Source organism: Aspergillus caelatus, assembly GCF_009193585.1.
Source record: "Aspergillus caelatus strain CBS 763.97 unplaced genomic scaffold BDV27scaffold_269, whole genome shotgun sequence".
NCBI classification, from domain to species: domain Eukaryota; kingdom Fungi; phylum Ascomycota; class Eurotiomycetes; order Eurotiales; family Aspergillaceae; genus Aspergillus; species Aspergillus caelatus.
In genome coordinates this window covers 1-12,225 of record NW_022475532.1, presented here as the reverse complement: position 1 = coordinate 12,225, position 12,225 = coordinate 1, and the positions used below count along the sequence as shown (strand labels likewise).

The 12,225-nt window shown below is 48.3% G+C and overlaps 4 protein-coding genes across 4 annotated transcripts; 1 reads left to right on the top strand and 3 right to left on the bottom strand.

Annotated features, from left to right (window-relative positions):
- Window positions 1-547: 547 nt before the first annotated feature.
- On the bottom strand, window positions 548-4,900 carry BDV27DRAFT_136314 (uncharacterized protein). Its single transcript, XM_032068735.1, has one exon. The coding sequence runs from the start codon at window positions 4,446-4,448 to the stop codon at window positions 849-851; it is 3,600 nt and encodes a 1,199-aa protein (XP_031922424.1). The 5' UTR covers window positions 4,449-4,900; the 3' UTR covers window positions 548-848.
- Window positions 4,901-5,360: 460 nt separating this feature from the next.
- Window positions 5,361-7,829, bottom strand: BDV27DRAFT_136312 (pre-rRNA-processing protein ESF1). The gene is made up of 3 exons (XM_032068734.1): window positions 7,623-7,829; window positions 6,553-7,556; window positions 5,361-6,432 (listed from the first exon to the last, which is right to left on the bottom strand). Exons 1-3 carry the CDS (start codon window positions 7,684-7,686, stop codon window positions 5,452-5,454), a joined length of 2,049 nt encoding a protein of 682 aa, XP_031922423.1. The 5' UTR covers window positions 7,687-7,829; the 3' UTR covers window positions 5,361-5,451.
- Window positions 7,830-7,989: 160 nt separating this feature from the next.
- Window positions 7,990-10,099, bottom strand: BDV27DRAFT_136311 (uridine kinase family protein). The gene is made up of 8 exons (XM_032068733.1): window positions 9,823-10,099; window positions 9,613-9,740; window positions 9,388-9,532; window positions 9,289-9,331; window positions 9,119-9,232; window positions 9,024-9,065; window positions 8,746-8,977; window positions 7,990-8,621 (listed from the first exon to the last, which is right to left on the bottom strand). The coding sequence occupies exons 1-8, from the start codon at window positions 9,991-9,993 to the stop codon at window positions 8,138-8,140; spliced, it is 1,359 nt and encodes a 452-aa protein (XP_031922422.1). The 5' UTR covers window positions 9,994-10,099; the 3' UTR covers window positions 7,990-8,137.
- Window positions 10,100-10,312: 213 nt separating this feature from the next.
- On the top strand, window positions 10,313-11,890 carry BDV27DRAFT_136305 (uncharacterized protein). Its single transcript, XM_032068732.1, has 3 exons — window positions 10,313-10,583; window positions 10,773-10,968; window positions 11,174-11,890. Exons 1-3 carry the CDS (start codon window positions 10,504-10,506, stop codon window positions 11,666-11,668), a joined length of 771 nt encoding a protein of 256 aa, XP_031922421.1. The 5' UTR covers window positions 10,313-10,503; the 3' UTR covers window positions 11,669-11,890.
- The last annotated feature ends 335 nt before the right edge of the window (window positions 11,891-12,225 follow it).

Here is a 12,225-nt window from a genome sequence, read left to right as displayed (position 1 = left end):
CAAAAGAGCCCGTTATCAAGGGTTTCTTCAGTAGCTATATAGAAAACAAAAAAGATATATACAATAGCCATTATTCGCTAGTTGTTAACCCAACTACTAGCTTGAACGTGACCAAAGCCAGATAGCTTGAGCAGGGACATAATAAATAAGCTGAGTCACACACCCACAGAAGAGGAAATCAACACCATTCTTCGTCTCTAGCGATTAAATCAATGATCTGCGCCGGGGCAGTGTGTCACACGTACAGTACACCAATGTCCCAGATAAAACAGATCTACCTGACTGACTCTCCTAAGCTGGAGGAGGATATCACTGGTGACAAGACCGAGTCATCAGTGATTTAGGCAGAGTTCTACTAACGGAGAGATATATGATCTTTAAAACGTTACGAACAAAACTCATTCAACAATGTGCTAGAGTTTCTGTTTGATTGTTTGGTAGACATGTATTAGGTTGAATCTTCAAGCAGAATAATCATAGAAACTAGCTAGAAGACTGTCACATCTTCACTCATGTTAATGGTGAGTCAAGAGTCGAAAATACAAGACTAGCGGAAAAAAAAAAAAAAAACAAACAAACAAACAAACACAACACATGGGTATCATGATGTTCAGAAAGCAATAATAAAGATGGCCACAGACTAACTCCTGCTCTGCTGTTGGTGAACCGGGAAGTTCCACCTGTGTATGAAGTAAAGGAGAGAAAAGTCTGTGAATGGACAGATTGCTGAAAGCAAAATACTAGCATCCATCACTATAACAGACCTAGGGATGTGAAAAAAGTTTAAAAAGTAAGAGAGAAAAAGGCTGGGCTAGAAGGAAATAAAGTCTGAAAGAAAAGAAAAAGAATTACCAAGCCTCTTCAACGTCAAGAAGCCACCTGCGCACTCCTTCCCTCAACGTGTTGTCGGGCCCAGCTAATGAACGCTTGCGTTCTCTGTCTGCCATAGCAATCTCCCCGTCAACATCCTCCCGACAATGCTCAGCGGTCACGCTGCGAACTACTTCTTCGAGTGCCCCCAAGACGAGCTTGCGACATTCAGTGCGAGGAACCTCAAGAGAAGGGACTTGGGCCTCATCCCGATTGGCTGCGTCTGATGTGACCTTATCATCACCCTTGCGAGCCCGCGAGGGAGACGGTGCCCGAGAGTGGGCCAAAGACGATGGGCCGCTTTGAGCAAGAACACGTTCAAGTGCATCAACCAGTGTGCCGTCCAGATCCATGACTGGTTCTTCGACAAAACGCTCTTCAAATTCATTGGGCTCGTAACCTTCTATCGGAGATATGGTAGATATTTTGCTGGAAGACGAGATAGAACCTCCAGGGACGTGACGAGGGGTACCAGGTTGAGAAATGGACGGTGAATTAGGGCTTCGCCAAAAGACATTGTTAATAGCTTTCCGTCTTAGGCGCAGTCGCTTGACCGTGAAAGTTCTTGCGTCAGCGATTAGCGTCGTAGCCACATCTACCCATCTTTCTGATCCATCCGCTTCGGATGAGAAAGCATGGCTTGGGGTAGGTTCAGCTTGCATTGCGCGTTTCACATCGGCTTCCAAGCTTGAATAAGGCCGCACTGCTTGAAGCAGAAAGTCATCGTGAAAGCTCCTCAGCCAACCAGCAACATTGATATTAGGCCCGTCGTTTTCTCTAGGCGCGTAAGGGAAGCCCGAGCCACTGCTGTGTGTGGATGCCACGGCATCCACACTAGTCACTGAGGTCCGCGTCTTCTTCGGCGATGTCATGGTAGAGTCACCTGACGAAGAAAGCGAAACAAAGCCAGGCAACGGAAGGTCAACGTCGACAATTCCATCGTCGCCGCGTACGGATAATTTCAAAGAAGATTCTCTGTTATGGTCTACCGTTAATGAAAGATCCTGCACATCTTCCTCGAGATGCTGAGTATTGGAGTGAGGGATCGAAATATTGCCACTTGTGGCCACTTTAGGAGCTTCTTCGGGCATTTCAGTCGAGACCTCTTTTACCATTTGACTTAAGGTAGGAGGGCCTCGTTTCGGCAGCGGTGTATAGCCAGAGACAGAGCGCCTGCGAATCTCAGCTGATGAAACTGCTTCGCTACTTCCGGTGGATGACTCCTGGCGTGAACTCCATAATCCCGAGAACAGGCTACCCCATCGGCCAGTAGTTGAAGGTACACTACTGTTGGTGCTCAACACTGAGCTTTCACTCCTTTGCAAATTCTTCAGCAGGTTCTCAGATGCCAGACTATCAGTCCCTTCATGCATGGAGTGGTCCGACCTATCCCGTTCTAACCGGCTCAGTGAAGCAAAATGCGGGACAGGGACAGTGCTACCAGGGGTTGCAGTGGATGTTGTCGCTATGCTAGTGTTCTTGCTGCGCGCATCCTTCGCATGTATAGGGACCCCTAACGTTCTAATGGAACGTGCATCGGACCCTCTTCTGGTTGCTGCGAATTCCATTGGAGCCGCGGACTCGGCATCATCTGTCGAGCGGTGTGCAGTTTCACTTGACGACACGCTCACAGATCGCTGGTGTTGATCTCTATCAGCGAGATTCAAACGTTGCGCACGAGACCGTCTTTCGATGGCTCTGCGCAGAGACTCCTGTCGTAGGACGGGAACATTGGGCGGACTTTGTGAGACAGCACGCATTGAGGAAGATGTGCCAGGTCGAATGGGTGACGGAAGAGGCTCAAAGCGCTGCTTGGGGGGAAGAAACGCAGAGAGTAAGAATATAAGCCGACGAGCAGTCATCTTGTCGGGGGACACAATTACAGTACGGTTCGCTAGGATCGGATCAGAATCCTGTTGCTGGGCCTTTTGCTGTATATAGTGTCGGCGTCGCCACCATTCTGGGCCTAATGCATTGAGCCACTCCGTGTGGTTCCCCAAGAATGCGGTAATGAGCACCAAGAAGAAGAAACTATGGTCTTTGTCCCCAAGGTTGCGCACAATCGAACGGCCTTCCTCGCGCCATACACCCCACCGACTTTGTCCTGTTACCACATATGGGGTTTGAAGAGCCGTGCTGATACGGCGCGTACTGCGAATAGCCTCCTCCCGAAGCTTTGAATTCACCGCTAAGATGTTCGCGGGCAAGTGAATTATAGTTTGATTTGTTCGTTGCATATTGGGGGGTTTAGCTGGCTTCGGGTGTATCCCAGACGACGAATCCACCTTTTTCAGGAGGAACAGGATCTCTTTCCGCGAGAGTCTTTCCAAATGCGACAAGGTACGGTTAATAACATCCCAATGATCCACTAGCAAATCAATTCTTTCGTCCAGGCTTGCCGGAGGGGAAGCAAGTGACAAACTGTCGTCTAAGAACCCAGAGCGCCAGCGGTAGTCCGAATCCAACGAGCACGACATCCCTGGCCTGGGCGAGTCAGAGCCTTGGGTGCTGAACCGAGAAACAGGACGACCGACATTACGACCTAGAAGAGGGATTTGGATCGTGATCGCCACAGCGTACATTGGAGTTTTCTTCTCTTTGATCTTTTTGCGCTTGGCAATGTCGGGGAACGGGAAGCCAGATTCTGGGAGTGATTCTTGATACAAGGAAGCAGCAAGGTCTTGTCTGTCTGGAGAGGTTTCACCCGCCTCCGGCAGATTGACACTAAACATCCGCGTTACAAGAATGGTCACTTTCGACGGTGGTTTTCCGTCATTCCCGCGGTTCGAATTCACGAAGGCAGATGAACTCCCGGTAGTGTAGGCTCGGGTAAAAGAACTGCGGGAGGCGGGAGAGGCACTCGCAGTCCTACCAGGCTCGTCATCGGCAGAAATAATATGCATCTTCGTGGAGGATCCTCGATAGCTGAATGCACTGCTGCCAAAGATACAGTTCAACAAACCAGCATCGTTCGAATCTGTCGAATGGCGCGAATAACCTGGATCGTGAGGGCCTCCAGCAGGTGATAACGTGGAGCTGCGGCCACGGGCGCGCATGAAAGCACCAGACGACATTGGTGGTGATCTGCGGGCTTCTGCAGCAAATGAAAGCGGACTTGGTTCTACTGTCGACGACTGCGACAAGTAACCTCGTCGAGGTCCCCGGGTCAAAGTCGAGACTGTGCGAGCATGCCGTGCACCCGAGCTTTCAAATGCCTGAGGTTCCAGCCCAAGACCATAGGAGGCAGACTCCGAACTAGCACGAGTATCCAGCAGCACGCACGCATCCCTATCTCCCAATGCATTCTGAGCGATGATTACACGAAAGTCCTTAGTAGGATCCAAGTCAACCCCTCCCCGATCGTCATAGGCACCAGCGGTGGAAGCATTCGGGGAAATGAAAGCCGTATGAAGGGGATACGCATGTGTATTCGAGCGACGGAGGAGGCTTGCATCAGGGAACAGAAGGCCGGAGGTATGCTCTTCTTCGGTGACGGACTCGAGCTGATGGGGATTTTTAGCAGAATAGGCCGCCGGATTCAACGTGGAAGCTGCAGTACTTAGTAACCGGCCCAGCATGGTGACAGGCAAGGATCCGTATGCAGGGAAAGAAACAAAGAAATCAATCAAAGGGCAAGAGGGGCCGTTCCCGCTAAGCACAATGTTGTTGGCAATGATGAAAGTAGAAAACAGGTAACCAACAGCCAGACAGCTAAACTATCTTGGAACTGCAGTTCCCCATGATTCAATCACACCAGTAAGCAATCATGATCAAATGAACAGATCGACAACGGTGCAATGTTTGAACAGAAGACTAGTGTTACTTGGGGGGAGGTAGAATGAAAGAAAGAATGAAAGAAGCGGGCAGCGAAGTCTGTGCAATGGAAAGAGGGGAGGGGAGGGGAGAAATTTGGTTGATTTGGCTAATGATAAGAAAAGAAAAGAAAGAAAGAAAAAAAAAGCAATTGAGGGGTATTCACAGAATAGCGTGGGATCAGAGACAGGGAATTGGAGGGGAAAGGGGACGTAACAGGCTCCACCAGACACAAAAACACCCACGAGGGAGAAGAGCAAGAGGGAAAGAAAAGAATGGGGAAAGGGAGAGAAAGAGAAGCTAAAGTGAGGGTAAATCGAGTGATGAAAGGGCGGTGAAGGCACACATGATCCTCAGCCTCATCGCCGATCACGGGCATGGGGCATTCGTTGGCCCAACCGGTTACACTACACCTCATCCTGCATAAACGCGTCCCGCTTCCCTGCCATTTTCCTAATCTGGGGAACAACGTCCAGACAGACATGCAGCTATCACGTACAGCGCAGAGAGGAGGGGCTGAGGTGAGATTATCTCCACGAGCATTTCTCCATCTCAAACTATGATGAAAACAACCACCCCTCAAGACGAAATAAGTCTCGTCGAATATCAAATTCACATTTTCTACAAGACAGCGGGAAAAAGTTAAATGTAAAAAGAAAAAAAAAAAAAAAGAGAGAAATTAATTTATGCTTATCTGCTTATTCTATCCATATCCAGTTTGGCCGTTGCCCTAGAATTTGGTGATCTTCGCCTGAATCATACAACCAATCAACTCTTCTGCGTCTTCCGCTTCACTTTGTCCACCAACTTTTTCAGATCCTCTGATCCACCTTCTGTGGATTCGCTCTTCTTCTGCTTCTTCGTCTTCTTCTGATCATTGCGGCTGACCTCTTCCTCGTCCGCACGATCATCCCGGTTTCTACGCCGCTTACGTCCTTCTTCCAGCAATTGCTTCATACCAGATGTCGCCTTGAAGCGAGGATTGGTAGGATCAATAGCAAATTCGTGACTCTCGAACAAACGGGAAAAACGCGGGTCGCTGACATCCATCTGGAAGTCGTCCACCACTTGTGCCGCCTGCTTGCCTTTTCCTTTGCCCTTGCCCTTTTTACGGGCTTGTTTTTCGGCCTTTTCGATCTCATTCATGTCGAAGTGCTTGATATTCTTGTTTTCATCGTCCATCATTAACAACTCCAGCTCGGCTCGCTTAGCGGCGGCTGCAGCTTCCTCCGCAGCACGCTCCTCCCGCTTCTTCCGTTTTTCCTCTTTGCGGCGAGCTGCAGTAGATTCCTTGCCAGAAGGGTCGTCAAAGAATGGGTCGTTAAAGCCCAGATCTTCCTCCTGGGACTTCTCTTCCGGTTCAGGCGCATCATCCTGTTCATCGGCCTCACTGTCACCTTTCTTAGCCGCCTTCAACTTCTCCTTTCTCCGCTTCTTCCTCTCACGCTCCTTGCGGATGTATTTCTCGATCGTAGTCTCGTCTTTCTCGGGTTCATTTTCAAATATGCTGTCTTTGTTGGAGCCGCCGGCCAGACCCGAGGTGAAGGTGACTTCCATTTCGCCAACAGGGCCGTCTGACTTAGAGGAAGGTGCTGGCTCCGTACCCAGCCCTAAGAGAGCACGCATACGCTGTCTCTCGTCTTCTTTCTTTGAGATTTTCTTAGAACTTCCGCCGTCTTCCTTTGTAGTATCTACAACTTCCACTCCACCGTCCTCATCCTCGTCCTCAGAGGAGCTATCACTGGCGAGGTAAGCCTTCAAATCATTCTCATCAATTTCTTTCCGGCTGCCTCTGAACGCCCGTGCTTGAGCTTCCTTTCGTGACTTATCCTCCATGTCCCATGTCAGCTTAACTTTGCTATGCTGTAGCGCATCGGTCACGAATTCATTCGGCTGATAACCATCTGGAATCCGTTTGCATTCGTCACGAGGCTTATCATCGGAAAAGTCGGTGTCGTCGGGGACGAAACGAAGATCAAAGAAGTTTGCGCTCGACAGATACTCAGCGCCATCGACCAAATCGTAGACATGCTTCGCCACATCCTTGCTCGAGAAAGTCAAAATAGCATAGAAGTAGCGTAGTCGTTCCAATTGATACTTTCGTAGTTCCGTAGAGTTGAACTCCTCGCCCTTGTCTTCCTTCAGCATTGCCTTTTTAATCTCCTCCTCTTCCTCATCTGAGTCGACATCTGAGCCGTCATCTTCGAACCCTTCGAACTCATCATCGTCTTTCGCAGCAAAAATCTCTCTTGGAGGACCCTCCGTCTCCTCTCTCTCCATGCGCTCTTTTCCAAACTCACTCGGATAGACGGAAACCTTCAGTACCCGTCCACCAGTAGGAACAAAGCTAGAGAACACAGCCATCAAATCCTCTGCCCGTATATTATCCCAGTCCAGATTCACTACCGCAATCCGTTCCGTCACATCACCTGTGGGGACGCCACTCTGCTGTTTATCCGGAAACTCAAGCTCCTCGCCTGTACCAAATTCATCATCCTCGTCCTCATCTTCGTCAGAGCTCTCCTCTTCCGAGGACGAAGACGAAAAGCCTCCATCACGTGCAGGATCGTAAGTGCCACTAGCCTTATCGGCCTTCTTCAGTTCTTTAAGAACCTCATCGTCGTCAGCCACGCTCATATGTTCCTCGTCTTCCTCGTCCTCCTCGTCCCCCTCAAGTCGATAGAATCTCTCCAGCTGCTTCTTCGTATCATCACGGGCAAGCTTCCGTCCGTATCGGTCGACTGCGGCATTCCGAGAGAAGTCTTTGTCGTGCAGCATGTGCGCGAAACGCTTGTCGAGTTTCACATGTGTCTGCCGTTTACTGGGTAGACGATAACGAGGATCTGTTTGAATATTGGCGAAACGAGGATCGGCTATTATACCCAGGTGGGATTGTTAGTTATGGGCGTTTCAGCATGGAAGAGATGAGAGGCACATACTGATGACAGAGTCGGCTTGCTTTTTGGCGCCGCCGCTCTTTTTACTTTTCTTTTGGTCTGGCATTGTGATGGTATGTTATAAGGAAAAAGGAAACAAATGAAATGATTATCAGGAAGTTAAAGACGTTTATTTATTGTATTGTACCACAATCAAAGGCTGTTTGATTGTAGCCTTGACTTTTTTTTGTGGTTGATAAAAGTGATAAGGATAATTTTCTTTTGCGGCGGAGCCAAAGATTCTTCGGCGGTCTTGGATGTGGTCCGTGCATTCGCAGACTACTATGTGCTACTAGCTTTAGTGTAGCAGATCTTAACTCAATACAATCACGTTTCCCAAACCTGAGCTATGCAGGCAGAAGGACATAGATATAGTGATATTCTTTCATTTGAGGTTATATATATATATTGTGTGTGTGTCATGATTCTCTAGAGGGATGCTTCCCAGCTCGCACGATTCGATTATAGGCACGGCCAAACATGTGCTGCTCAACCTTATCTACAACATTCAAATCATTTCAGCAGCCAAAGTATCTCCTCTCCATCCATCTAGGCTCTTGCTCCTCTTCAATCCGTCCTACGATGACTCTAACCTTCGGGTATACTGTCGAGAGACGCTTTAACCCGATCTTCCCTGCGGCACATGTCACAAAGACAATCTTGTGCTCCTCCACGCCGTGGTCAACCAACACTCGAACAGCCATTAAAGCAGCTCCTCCGGTAGACATCTGGGGGTCAAGTAGCATAACTGTAGTATGCTCCTGGATATTTTCAGGCAATTTCAGATAGTGCAACTCCGGTACTTCATTCTGCACGTTGGTCTGAATGAGCACGCGACCAGTAATGCAGTCAGGAATAGTGCGCTTCAGCGCGGTCTCAAGGCAAGAGCCTCCTCGCAGAATTGCAACAGCAGATATTATACCTTCCGGGTTCAATCCCTGATAGGTAGTCTTCTGTGGTGTTTCTACCCCAGCTGGAACATACGAGGTACAGTCCAAGGCCCTGTTTCGGTGATAACGTCAGTCATCCGTATCGGTTCTGCCATGCTTTGTTGGGAGAATCAAGGGAAAGCAATGATTAAAGATGATTGGGGTGTAATTCTGTGTTGCATGCGCAGTCGACTCACTTCTCTATGAGCAAGGAAGCGAGTCGATCAAAGTAAAAGACGAAGTCGACTTGCTCCGTTTTTGGGTCTTGAAGAATTGTGTTCATGCCAACAAACTGTGATGTCGATGGCATTACCATGACGTTAGGCGAAAGCTGCAATTCCGATGCAATTTTGCGCAGTTGATCTAGCTCCGCTCTGTGCTTCTCAGACTTCTCATCGAGTTTTCGCTGGATGTGTTTCACAACCATGTCTGAACAATTAGTATCAACGGAGAGAAACCCATGGAGGTCACATACCTATGGCGGTGATGTTCTGAATGCCACGGGGAATTATAAGGTCTTGAGATTAAGGTCAGAAAGAGTTTCTCGAGGGGTGGACATGACCAACTCACCCGATATAGACCGTTGTGGTTCAACAAATTTCGTATACGACGGCTTAACGAAAGTAAACCACTGCTTGATGATGCCTTCGATATCTCTTCCTCGCTCTTTAACGTCTCGCATGACTAGCTCCTCTTGCGTTAGAGAAGTGCTGTCTTAGAACGTCGGAAAAATCACTCACTTCTGCGGCCCAAGCAGATATCCATATCCGCCTCAACAAATATCTAATAAAAGAAGAGTGAGCATTCTGAACCGCCGTCGACGAAGAACAAAGGCATACCTTGACATCCAAAAGTTCCAGCACCCTCGGGTCATGTAAAGCAAGGATACCCTCCAAAATGATCACATGTGGGGAGTAAAGCGTAGTTGTTTGCAGTTGACGCTGATGGTCGGCAAATGAGTAAACGGGGATATCTGCCTTCTTTCTTTTATGGCATGTTCGTTAGCCTTGAGCCGCATTCCCCTAGTTTAATTTGAAAGTTTATGACAATTTGGGCCACTGTACCCTTGCTTTAGATCCTTCAAGGTCTGCACAAGGGCATCGAAATCGTAGGCATCTGGGCAGTCGAAGTCGAACTCATTATTATGCGCCTTGGCATGTTGCTCCGGCGTCAAGCTCTTGTAGAATGAATCCTATACAAGTAGCGTTAGAGGCACAAAGCTCACTTGATACTGTACTAAACTCTAGTGTTAAACAGAAGAAATGCATTGATACCATTACGAGAATCACAACCCACGGCAGGTTGAGTGACTTCACAATCTCCATTGCCACAGAAGTCTTGCCGGAACCTGAGCTACCAGCGATACCGATGATACTCAAATCCTCCCATGGTGGAGAGTACCGCTGCTCCGTGCCCGACGAGAATACGGGTGAGATCGACTCCATGATTAGGACCTCACCAAAGATTTAGTTTGCCGACACGGAGTGGTGTAATACTTTCAGATCATACACATAAAATACTGGGAGTACCAAGCAAGCACCCAGCGTCGTTTTGGCGCTTGGGGACTGATAAGAAGAATAATTAGCTGTCGGTCACTCGCACCAATACCCTAAATGGCTAAACGCTCTAGCCTGTCGGGTCTTAACCCCATTAAGCTTAGGCTGGTCCGTGACCTTCGCTTGCGGCTAACACTAGTCTTAGCTAGCAATCAACGTGACCTAAAACCCGCCGCTCTCCTCCTTTTTTTCTCCTCTTCTTTCTTCACTTCTCTTTCTTCCCAACATGCTCATGGCTCCCGTCTGCGAAGCTCCCCATCTTCACAGGCGGCCAATCCAGCAATAATACGGCAATTGAGTGTTGCCATAACCAGCACTTCTGAAACCATGGCTTCTGCTAATTACGTATGCCTCCCGACGTGTTGTGCGTGCGTGGTTGCTTGGTTTTAACGGAAGCAGATGTCTCCCACTTCCTCGACAACAACGCCAACATGGCACCAGTTTGAGCGGAAGGTTGATGAGGTAAAGCCATCCAAGACGTGAGTTTCCCTCTTTTTCCCGCCATTTCCGGCCCCGCCCGTCCAAATGATGCACCTTGAATCAAGTTGGGAATCTCTCTGAAATCACTTGAGGAGAACATATTTAACTTGTCTTTCTGAAACGATCGCCCTCGCTATATGCTTTTGGTCTACCAACTCCATCACAGACGGTGACTAACATGTCTGCAGTGACATTAACTATCTCGTTATGGACTACCTCATTACCAATGGATATCCAACCGCTGCGAAGAAGTTCGCTTCAGAGGCCAACATCCAACCCAGGGCGGATGTAGAGGCTATTCAAGAAAGAGTAGAAATTCGCACTGCCATTCACTCGGGGGATATCCAAGCTGCGATCGAAAAGATCAACGAGCTGAATCCACAGGTAAGAATCTTCTCCATTCACTTGTCTCCACCTCCCGTGGCCCTTTGCTAGGATTAGACCAAGTTTTCATGCACCACTCGTAAAACCTCTTTGGGGTTTGACGAAAAACAAACATCTTCAGTCAGTATGATCAGCAAAACATTATTGTTATTGTCGCTTGTCATCACTTGCATTTCTGGATTATGTGCTGACCTTGCTGGCATAGATCTTGGATGAAAATCCACCCCTGCATTTTGCACTCCTACGTTTGCAACTTGTGGAGCTGATTCGCTCGTGCACATCTAAACCTGACGGAGATATCACTCCTGCCCTTGAGTTTGCGACATCGCAACTCGCACCCCGGGCTCCCACAAACCCTCAGTTCTTGGAAGATCTTGAGAGGACGCTGGCGCTCCTCATCTTCCCCACTGAGAACCTTACACCTGCTCTAGCTCCTCTCCTACATCCTGACTTGCGTAAAGATATAGCCACTAGCGTGAACGAAGCTATCCTGCAGAATCAGGGCGCTCGTAAAGAAGCCCGGTTGCGCAATCTGGTCAAGTTGCGTGCCTGGGCGGAACAAAAGGCCCGTGAAGCTAAGAAGGACATCCCGGAGAAACTAGATTTGGGCCTCAGCGATAATAACACCCAGGGTCATAACGGCGCATCTAACGATACTTTGATGGCCAATAACGGAGACGTTGATCCAATGATCTCTTGATAGATTTGGCCAGCGGGCTCGGCTAATCATACTGTAGTGCGATATCACGACCCATTTTTATGACTGTTACCACCGGCGTTGCCAACTATAGCGAGGTGTTTGGCGCAGATACACATTGGCCAAGACAATTCCCTTGATACTTTTGTAGCAAACTTATCTTAATACAAAGTTACTACCGTTAGATCTCAAACTCACATTGCAATCTCAATTGTTGATGTTCTATTTGCATCCAACAACCTAGCCATGTAGTCGTGTTTATTGGCGTTGAAGGCAGATCTCGCTCCACCAAACCACGATGTGCCGCAATGATGATACAACTCACTTGTCGACGTCAGCCAGAAGTCGATTAGCTTCGTGTACCCTTCCAACACTACATAGTACATAGCAATGTAGATCATTATAGTATTGTGAGTTTTCAAGTCAGACATAAAGTTTTCATGGCAGTCGATGGCATTGAATCATGGTGACGATATGATCGTCGAAAAAAACTTGAACTGACTAGGTTGAGTGCTGTGTAATGCCCCGTCTGTCCTCGTTCTTTTTGTTTTTTTTTTTTT